The following is an 11239-nucleotide window of genomic DNA, read 5'->3' on the forward strand; positions in this document are numbered from 1 at the left end:
TACCGAGGACGATTCCCTCAACTGTGTTACTCGTGGAGTTTATTGATTCGTTGTTCGAAAAGTCATTGAGTCACATTGCACTGTTTTGGAAAGGTTTCCTGTTCCAACACGTCTTTTAAACACAACTTATACCTAGTCGGTGTGACCAAGAAATTTTCCTTCGCACGCAAGTAGACGTTGAAATTTACTTCCTTGTTATGGAGGGTTGGCGCTGATTAGTGCAGTTCTTCAGTCCCAGCGGACAAAAGTTTTCAAAAATGCCTCGTGGATTACAGCTCTTACTGCTACTTTTAGCTGTGCCATTGCAGTATTTGATATGCCAGTGGACTAGTCCATCTGCAAGCGAAAGGGCTCAGCTGATCAAACAGTAAGATTATGGGAACTATCATGAATTGGTGGGAGAAACTCGTACCTTTTGTATCTTTAATGATGGATGCAAGTTTAGGACGGTTAAGTGCAAAGATGTTGTGATTTTGAGCCAAAGTCTATCTTTTTTTAACTCATTGCCATTTTCTCCTTTTTAGATCAATTCTGTATATATGTGTGTAACTATGAAAGAAATATATGAGGAGAAATATATGTCTGGAATTATCTGCTCCAGTAGAGAAGGGTCGCTTAAAAACAAAGAAAATAGCTGTTCAGATTATTTATTGCTGTTATTTTCTTACTTAATTATTTATGTAATGACTAGTGTTTGGCTTTGGCTCCCCAAACCCCCCCCCCCCCCCCCCCCAAATGGGCATTTGAACTTTTGAAGATTGGTTTGTTCAAATTCCAGCCCCCCACAGAGCAAAAGTTTTGTTCAAATGACCCACCCAGGTGCTGGATTTGAGTGCCGGATTTGATGGCTCTTCTGAGCCATCTGCTTGGGAAAGCGAACTGTTTACCTCTGATCACCTCCATATTAAAAGATAAAACATATTTATTCTGCTGGGAAGACTTGATAGTTCCAATTCAAATTCCCCACCTCACCTAGGCAAGAATCAAAATCCCCAAGCCCTGCAGCAAGAAAAATTTTGAATGCCTGTGGGTTTCCTGGGAGGGAATATTGAAGCTTCAAACTGGTCAGTGCATTATTTTTTACAGACAGTATAATAAGCAAATATTTGTCCAAAGGTACAATTAGGTTTATGTTTTGTTAATAGATTATCAAAGCCTCTGACTCTATTCAGTAGTGGCTACATTCTGGATTGGAACACATGGCAGGAGATGGTTGTCAACTGGACTCAATCTATGATAAATATTTTGCAAGATGAAGATGGTGAATGTCCAGCTGAAGAAGTTATTAAATTCCAGGAGAAAAATGGACACTTTGGAATGTCAACTGTTCCTCGTACTCCCAGACCAAAGCATGTGAAATTTCATGTGGGCCAAGTAATTAGACATAAATTGTGGAACTACCGTGGAGTCATCATTGGCTGGGATGAGAAACTCAAGGTTAGTGTAACCGTGTATTGGTCAAGTAACTTAAAGTAACATTTGAGAACTAGAAAAACTCGAGTACGATTCAGCTGTCTCTCTTACTGAAGTCTACCTCCCCTGGGAAGTAATTAAAAGAGAAGTTGATCAATTATTGATGGATTGTTTGATCATTTTTTTTTTTGAAAGACAATAATTAGCAAGGATACATTATCCTCTCCCAAACAAGTATGGCTTCTTAACAACCACTCACAAACTTCTCTTTCAGGCCTCAGAGGCATGGACGCAGCAAAATCATGGAGATAAGAAGGTTGGCTGGAGTTTAATTCTTTTAAGAATTAAAATGAGAAAAAAAAAGTAAAAAACAATTGGAATTGTTTAATTCGCAATTTTTGCACCAAGGGAGAGAGACACAAATCTGAAGATTTTCTCCCAAAGTGCCACTTGTTTCAATGATTAAAGATTCTAAACCCCATTTTCTTTCTTTTCAAGCAACTTCAAACTCTCAAGGATTCAAAGATTTGATAGGAACTGGATATTGTAAAATCATTTTTTGATGAAAACTAAAATGCAATTATGTAATTTTTTTTGCTGTTCCTCAGCACTGGCGTAACATGCCAAATTATGCAATTCTGGTGGACATCCGTGATCGCCCCAGTAGTCAAATTACCTATGTTCCAGAGGAAAATATTGAACTTATCACCAACACTAAGGTATGATAAATACATACTAAATCATTATATAGTTATAGATCACAATCAATTACCCAAGGTTACCTCTAATCAAATAGGTACCACTTGCACTTCACACAAAGGTACAACTCACCTCTGTACAAGGTTCAAATTTTACTTACAAAGCTTCTGTATTGTAAATTTGAAAAGTCCAGGTTTCTTGCTTTCTAGGTTAGTTTCCTATTTGGTTTAGCTTCCTCTTAAGTGTTATTTGTTGATCCCTGAATTTTGTGTATTTTTATTGATGTATTGCTCAAGCCTTGATGCCTATAAGGTAGGTGTGTTAAGTCTGTACTCAAGCAAAGTCCCCCATCCAACCAGAGCTTATGCCAGTTTTTGTAACATGAAGCAACTAGGAGTATTACTACTTCCCCTTGAATTGGATGCCAGTCCATTGCAAGGTTAACCTCCCCCCCCCCCAACTTTTCATCTGGTTCTCTGACAACTCACTGATACCCTTGCTGAAAGTAAAGTGTTTTGCTGAAGAATGCGACACAATATATAGCTGGGCATAGTCTTAAACCAGCACCTCTGTGCATGCAGTCCAGTGCGCTTACAGTTAGGGCACCTCGTCTGTTATGCAGTCATTCCCAAGCCTTGATGCCCATGTGGCTGCACTTTATTCCACTTTCATTAGAATGAGGCAACTAAGAGTAGTGCCATACCCAGGGTTAGGGTTACAACACAATACAATACAATGTTCTTTATTTCAAGAGGGTAAATACATGATTAACCCAGTAAAGAGTTTTCTAACACATGGCCCTCTGTAAACCCACCCATCCCACCCAGGGGAGGACATCCATCACACAGTAATCTCGTGTGTGGGAAATTAACGTCTCCCACCCCAACCCTGCAGGAGACGGGACCTCCATTTATTTGTCGCTATCTGAAAAGAGTAGAATATCTAACCATTTCTTGATGTTATAGAAAGGCAGAAAATTCTTCTCAATTATTTTAAGACCCTGAGTGTTGGTTCGGCCGGGGCTCGAACCCTCGACCTCCTGCACAACAGTCCAGCGCTCTATCCATTGAGCTAAATGGGAGGCAGTTAGGGTTAGGATTAGGGTTAAAAGATGGGATTCTAATCCAGGTTAGGTTCCACTTCAGCATTTAGATAAGTTTCCTCTTAAGTTTGCACTTACCTAGTCGTACTTCTGTGTGGAGACATTCTGAGTGTATAGTGTCTATCCCATGAACACAACACAATGGTTTCTGCCAGGGCTTCAATTTGGACTTGCAATCTAGAGCCCAGGGCCCAGTTGTTCAAAGGCTGATTAGCTCTAACACAAGGTTAAATTTTAATCTAATTTGTTCCTTTGTTCAAAAACCTTTTTGGAATAATTTTCTCTCTTCTTTTAGAGCATCCAATCATCAAATTCTAGGACAAACATAATTATACTGAATTTCTTTTCAAGTGTTAGATTTGAAATCAGATTTCTCACTTACCTTTGGGTTACTTTAACCCAGCTTTGAACAACCCAGTCTGTTGCACAAACGATTAGATTTATCAGTGTTTTTTTTCTTCTTAAATTGCAGATTGTTCACTCAATACTTGAGGAATACTTTGGTGAATTTGATGGTGCACGCTATTTACCAAGACCTTGGCTCAAGAAAGTTTATCCTTATGGATAAATAATTACCTGTGGCAAGACTATACAAAATATGCATTTGTGCTCGTTTAAAAAAGTTTAGAGGACATTGGAAAAATTAGCTGGTAGTCAAAAGTTAGGTGAATCTATAGGACAAAACCGAGTCATTTTTGATACCACCATGTGCAGTGTATTTTGCACAATAAATTTCTATTTCTATATCACCCTTTTATTATATTTAATAAAATTGACTAAGTATGCTGTTTCTTGCTCTTTGTAAATTATCAAACAGTTCGGTGCATTACATATATCTTATTAACCAAGCGGGAGGGCCGTACTGGGAGAATATTGGACTGAGGTCTTGACAGTACAGACCGAGCGCAGCGAGGTCAGTACAAAAAAGACCGAGGGCCAATATTCTCCCGGTACGGTCCCGAGCAAGCTTGGTTAATAAGAGATTTATTATACGACTGAAGTTCAAAGGGACACAAGTGCGGTATCATTCGGGACTATTCGGGACAGTGCCCGGTCCAATACTGAGAGAATATTGACTGGCAATAGGGAATTTTGATTGGTTGATTTTAGTTATTGGCCCTCTGACTGCCCGAGTCGTGTAATGCTGTATTATATTTCAAAAAGCAGTGTTTTTCTGTCAGTTGCATTCATACTGTAATGGGTCCAGAAGGTTTTTAGAATATGGATTTTGTATATAAAAGATACATGGGAGGGTTCAAATAAAAAAAGGAGAAAAAAAGGTTTGTGTCCTGTTTTTCTCATCTATTGTAGCTTGTTAGCTGTCTCCTCAAGGATAACCTTCAGAAAGATATTATTTTTATGTGTGGGAGTGCAAGACAGGGAAGCTCACTAATCATTCCTTGTCCTTTAATTTTGCCCAGTTCAGTGCCCCCAATGTAAGAGGACACCTGGCATTAGAATAGGTAGCTCATTCAAGGATGGACTGGCCTGCTGGTAAAAGGGATATTATGCCTTGTTGAAAAACCTGAGTGCACAGCACCCAAACTCCATATGTCTATTACACAGATGGAGAATTGCACCAAGTGAGGTCATTGTCGGGTTTGTGCATTCTACAAGCCAAGCTACAAAAATTAAGTCCAGAGAGAGAAACATAAGTGATTTTATCATATGACCCATCTGGCCCTGTTTGCACAATCCCAGAGAATAAGAAGCTGCCATGTCTCGGGCTGGATGGGTTGACATGAGGTGGTCCAGAAAGCCATCTGGTCCAAGTGCACCTGTACAGTGACATAGTTCTCTGAATAAAGGCTGATAGTTTCTAAAGAAACTGTTTGGGGCTGCGTTGGTGGAGGTAACAAAATAATTTGAATATATCAACAAAGTTGAAATGGTAAATTGGCCACCGTTATGATTACAAAAGCTGACGTTTTGAGCGTTAGCCCTTTGTCGGAGCGAATAGAGGAATTGTGGGTTGTGTGTGCTTTTAAAGATGGAAAAGGAGCTACCTATGTGATTGGTGGGAACATGGCAACGAGAAAAAGACGAATAAATTAGTGGCAGTCTAAATCCCACAGGTATCAACGAACGCTTCTCATTCCACTAATTTATTCACTCACTGACCCCTAACAATAGTCGTACATACATACATACATACATACATACATACACACAATTATAACAAACTGCTTCAAAACTTCAGAGGTAGTTCATCGTTTTATTACGACAGCTCTGTTTCGTATGGTCAAAATTATGACCACACTCATCATGTAATTTCAACGATTGACCATTAAATTACAATAGCTGGTTATAAAAGCTGGAACATGGTTGTTAAGAGATATAAAAACAACGCTACTTTTCCATATAAGTCATGTGACTGGTGTGTATAATTTCAGATTGTCACTTTATTATGAGGTACTTGGATCAATTTTACTATAGGTACTGTCGGCCGACATGGCGACCGACATGGCGACCGACATGGCGACCGACATGTCGACCGACATGTCGGTCGACAGTCGGTTGACAGGTCGGTCGACAGTCGGAAGATAGTTGGTCGACATGTCGGTCGATATGTCGACCGACTGTTGACCGATGGATGAGTGTCGCGTCTCGGTGGAATATCGGTCAAGTGTCGGTGGAATATCGGTCAACTGTCAGTGGTCTGTCAGCCGAGTGTTGGTAGTCTATCGGTCAAGTGTCTGAACTTTATCGGTAAATATAGTTTGAATGTGGCTCATGTTGTTGTGTATTGTTGCAGTGTCAGTATTGAAAAACTTGATTTGAAGAAAAATTTGATTTGAAGGCATAAACTTTCAGGTATATGATTAAGTGTCAGTGAAGTATCGGTGAAGCATCGGCCAAGTGTCAACCGAGTGTCGGCCAAGTGTCGGCCAAATGTTGACCGACTGTCTACCGATATGTCGACTGACTATCGGCAAACATATATCAGTCGACATATTGACTGACATGTCGACCGACTATCGACTGACTGTCAACTGACTATTGACCGACTGTCGACCAACTGTCGACCAACATGTCGGTCAACATGTCGGTTGCCATGTCGGCCGACACTACTTATAGTAACATTGATCCAAGTTCTTAATGGGGGAATCTACTTCTATAGACCACTTTCATAAATGGCTACCCGATTAATATTCTTTTGTTTAAATTTAAATTTGCCAGGGTGGCCTCGCTTGAGATAGTGTATTCTTTTGAATTTTGTACTGGAGAACGAGGCCACCAAGGCAGATTTAAATTTAAACAAAAGAATATTAATCCAGCAGCTATTTATGAAAGTGGTCTGCATGAACTTGCTAGCTCATTTCGCTTGTTTAGACTGCAAAGTTCCTTTTTAGATATCATCCTGAATTTTTCAGAAAGACATAAATTACATTTCTTAGTAATGTTGTTGTACGGTTTGTATTGTTTGATGATTTTCCACGTTAGCTTGAAAGGTTTGTTATTGTCCTTCAGTGTCCATATGTGTTTAGATAATTCAGAGCTAGAATAAGCTAAAGACTACTGATAAACTAGTGATATTACTAACATTAAATGACAACAGTTTTGAGGGAAAATTACTGAATACTGATACATTAAACTATATAACTGAATACATATCAATTGATCTATCAAGAGGAAAATAAATACAACTTAACTTTTTTAACGATTTCTGGAAGATCAAGATAACAATCTTCTAAAGCTTCGCGTTCTACTACTAAAAATGAGAAAAATAAGTCACGTTTTCAATTAATTGTAAGTTTCTTGTCCTGACTCAAGCACACGCACAAGCATATACTCATACATGCATACGTGCATACAAGTATATGCGCATACGCGCTCGCGGGCGTATACACCAATGTGCTAACGTGCGCGCGCACACCCATGCGGGCGCACGCGCATATACGCGCACGCTCATACGTGAACACGAGCGTTTGTGTACATATGCATACGCACGTGCACGCACACGTTACCACGCATACACAATAAAAACGGCCATTTCAGATAAAAACTGACCGGTGAATATTCTGTTTTACCGGAAACGGTGACGCGCACATCAACTACCAGCCAAATGAATTAGTCTCCAGGCTACCATGCTTGGGTGGACAGCCTGGCCTGGCTACAAATTCATCAAACAAATTATGTTTACGCCATAATTCAGTTTTGGCCTTGTCCGACTGGAAAGCTGTGTACGCGTTATTTTACCTTTGGCTCCATATTCACGTTCACTATGGCACGAAAACGAGCATTATCAACCAAGCTTGAGGCAAGCACACCGAGTAAGAGACAGAAATCTGCCAGTAAATCAAAGGGAACTGCAAAACAAGGAGAGAGTTCAACAGCAAAAACAAACGTCCATTCAGTTCCAAAACGAGACAAACATGGCAAATTGTCATTCCCTGATTTTCCGGACTTTAAGCCAAATTTGACTCCCAAAGAAGTTCTTCAGGCTGGAAGCTTTGGAGGAACATACTTTCGACCCATCCATTCCAGTGTCACAGGTGAAATTTATTTGAATTGAAGCTTATTTTTAACAGTCTAACTTTGAGATTTTTTCGTTTCTGATTGGCAGGGCTCGACACTAACGGTAGCCAACTAGACACAGGCTAGTTGAAATTCAGTTTTGGCTAGTGGTTTTCGATTTACACTGTCCAATCTGGATAGTAAACAAACTGAAATTGTTGTAACATCCATGATGTCACTAGCCACTTGGCTAGTAAGTTGAAAAGTTAGAGTCGAGCCCTGGATTGGTTTTGAAAATTTAATTGTATCAAGGGTTCTTTCACACTGGCTTTCATTTTCCCCTCTTTTCATACCCAATTAGATTAAGTGTGTAAATATTTAACAATTATTCACTAAATTGGAAGGGTATAGAGTTAGATATAATTTGGATATATCAACAAAGTTGAAATGGTAAATTCGCCACCGTAATGATTACGGTGGCGAATTTACCATTTCAACTTTGTTGATATATCCAAATTATTTCGTTACTCCCACCGACGCAGCCCCAAACAGTTTCTTTCGAAACTATCAGCCTTTATAGAGTTAGATAACCACTTCCATTTGGTGAGTCCAACATAACACTCAGTCCTTCAAGTGGACATCAACCTTATTTTCCTTGGGTGTCCACTTATGGGAATAATAGGGAACTTAAGCAAACCATGATGGCAATGGCCATGAGAAAGTGGAAAAACAAAAGATCTAATTGGTAGCACAATAGCTCAGCAAGTGCCTTTTAACACTTTGTACATTTCTTAGCCATCCTTTGCAAAACATCAACGTGAAATCACCAAAATTTGCATTATCTGTGAATGGAAACCACGACGGCAAATTATTTTAATTTCCGTTTGGAACTCAATGCTACTTTTATAAGTTAATTAGGCTGAAGTTGAGGTGTGGTGCCATACGAGACAGTAAACACACACAACCATTCTAATTAAAAGTAAAAATTCATTTTTTAGTTGAGGTCTTCCCTGGCATTACCATCCTGACTGCCTAAGGTCCCTAATACTCACAGGTGTACAGTTCTACTTTCTTATTCCTGAGGGTGTCTGCTTAGGAGAGAGTTGACTGCTTCAGACTGCCTGTTAAGTAAAAAAATTAGGCAGGGTGATTATGTTATCCAAACCACAAAAATAAGTTATGCTTTATGTAAGAGAGATCCCTGCAAATAGGTGAAGTTTGAGAACACCATGATTTCCACCAAAAAAAGAAAAAAAAATTTGCCTAGTGTAAAGTGGAAATTTTAGAGTGGTATAACTCAAAACACTCAGTGTGTTGCTGGATTCAAGTTAATCATCAGGATTGAAGAAACATTATCTTTGCTAAAGTATTCTTTTCATTTTTCATTTTCAAAACCATTTTTTGTTTGCAGGTCAGAAATATTCCTCTGATGTTTACAAAGAATTTCCTTCAGATTGGTTTCAAGGACTTAGCATCAAAACACAGGTGACATCATCTGTGTATCGTAATGATGTCAATACATACAAGGTGAAATGTGGAGGCAGTTTAGAAATGTGGGAATCTTCTGGCTGGATTCGCAAACAAGATCCATATGGCTGGTTTCAATGGTGAGTTTAATGAGGCAAGGCTTTATTTATTACTCACGTAATTATTGAGATACTTGCACTTTGATTGGTCAATGAAATTGTCATATCCTACCATAATCACCCAAGAGAGGTAATTTTAATACTAATGTATTTGTATACAAGCATGTTGAAATGTTTCTTTTTCTTATTAGCAAGCTCAAAATGTACCATCTTTCTTATTCTATTTCCCCCAACAATGTTTTTGGCAATGACCTGGCTCGCTATAGACTTCTCTGTAGCTTAGTGGACTTAGAGGGGGAATCTAGAGATCTTAGTTCGATTCCTCATGTTCAATGAATAACAAATGGAAAGAAAAGTAAACAAGGTAGGCTGGGCAAGTTTTTTTCATCTGTCCTAGCTAGAATAAGAACTTCTGAGAAAGTGAAAACAATTCCAAATTGGTTTCCCTGGTAGGTATTGCAGATTTTACCTTGGCCGGCGCACAGAAGATGATCAACGGCAGGTGGACCGATGGAAGAATTGTACTGGAGACAAGGGTCGTTGGCGAAATAACCTAATTTCCAAGTGTGTTCGAAGTGGTTGTGCTTATGACAACTTTGCTGTGTCACCTGTTGTTCGACAAACTCTTCAACACTGGGCCTATAAACTGAACAAGAAAGACTTTGATAAACATGCCAAGAAAGTAAAAATTTAAGAACTTCTGAATACTTATTTCTAATTGGTCACAAATCACACAAGAGGGCGAGTTGACTTTGTTGGTTTCGTCAATTTTTGTGAAAATCAGAATTTGCAAGCAAGCGAGAAGTGTAAGCTAAGATTATGTCTCTAATTCCAAGTTTTGAAAATCAATTGTATTGTTGTTAGAAGATTGTACATACTGTCCCCCCCCCCCAAAAAGGAAATATTATACATTTAGTAGCAAGGCACTGTATATTAAGTCATTCAAAGTCTGACCATAAACTGTCCACAGAGTTTTTCAACCCTTCTGTTTACATTTGCTTGATTTCTTGCAACTCTTATTTGGTTGCTCTCTGGATGATGACTGTAGAGAAGAGAGAAAAAGTCATTGAACAGACTGCGTGGCATGAAAAAGGAACTTATTCTTTTTATGCTCTGTTTAGCCTGTGCCCATATGCACTGTGATTTCATTGTAACTTTTACATTTACATCTAGATGATAAATATCCCATCTTTTTATTCTTAACATTGATCCTCACTGCTGGAAGTAGAGATCATCTGATGCAGGCACCTTGGAGCTATCATTAGTTTTATTATTATTATTATTATTATTATTATTATTATTATTATTATCATTATAATTATTATTATTACTATTATAATCAGTAAACATTAATATTGTTTACTGATTTTATTGTTATTGTGAACATTAATATTGATCATTTTAACATTTTATAATTATATTACTATTATATATTATAATATATTATTATACTATTATATATTATTAAAAACTGGATCATTGGATAATGCAATTCAAGACTTTTTATTGGCTTAGCCATTATGGTATATGAGCCAATATACCATAATCTACAAATATGGTAATCGTACACGTCAGCTTAAAATCAAAAGGGAGCTAAAAAATCCGGTTTCTTCTCACAGAATGATAATTTCTTGGGGGCATTTTTAATAAAACAATTATTCCACTCGCGCTTGTTGGATACGAGATGATTATAGCCAACTCGGTGCTACGCGTCTCATTGGCTATCTATCATCTCATATCCAACACCCGCTTGTGGAATAATTGTTAATTATATATTATATATTACTATTATAATTATATTATTATTATAATTATATTACTATTAGACATTATTACTATCATCTCATATCCAACACCTGCTTGTGGAATAATTGTTAATTATATATTATATATTACTATTATTATTATATTATTATTATAATTATATTACTATTAGACATTATTACTATTATATTATAATTATGTTACTATTGTGTATTAT

General features: G+C 37.9%; 2 protein-coding genes across 2 annotated transcripts; both read left to right on the plus strand.

Moving 5' to 3' along the window:
• The first annotated feature begins 26 nt into the window (after positions 1-26).
• Positions 27-3997, plus strand: LOC111322522 (F-box only protein 21). The gene is made up of 5 exons (XM_088731065.1): positions 27-367; positions 1146-1437; positions 1688-1729; positions 2022-2132; positions 3687-3997. Exons 1-5 carry the CDS (start codon positions 258-260, stop codon positions 3780-3782), a joined length of 651 nt encoding a protein of 216 aa, XP_088587191.1. The 5' UTR covers positions 27-257; the 3' UTR covers positions 3783-3997.
• Positions 3998-7199: 3202 nt separating this feature from the next.
• On the plus strand, positions 7200-10750 carry LOC111322509 (uncharacterized). Its single transcript, XM_088731063.1, has 3 exons — positions 7200-7710; positions 9084-9279; positions 9712-10750. Exons 1-3 carry the CDS (start codon positions 7440-7442, stop codon positions 9950-9952), a joined length of 708 nt encoding a protein of 235 aa, XP_088587189.1. The 5' UTR covers positions 7200-7439; the 3' UTR covers positions 9953-10750.
• Positions 10751-11239: the final 489 nt, after the last annotated feature.

The sequence above is a fragment of the Stylophora pistillata genome, chromosome 8 (assembly GCF_964205215.1).
Source record: "Stylophora pistillata chromosome 8, jaStyPist1.2, whole genome shotgun sequence".
NCBI lineage: Eukaryota > Metazoa > Cnidaria > Anthozoa > Scleractinia > Pocilloporidae > Stylophora > Stylophora pistillata.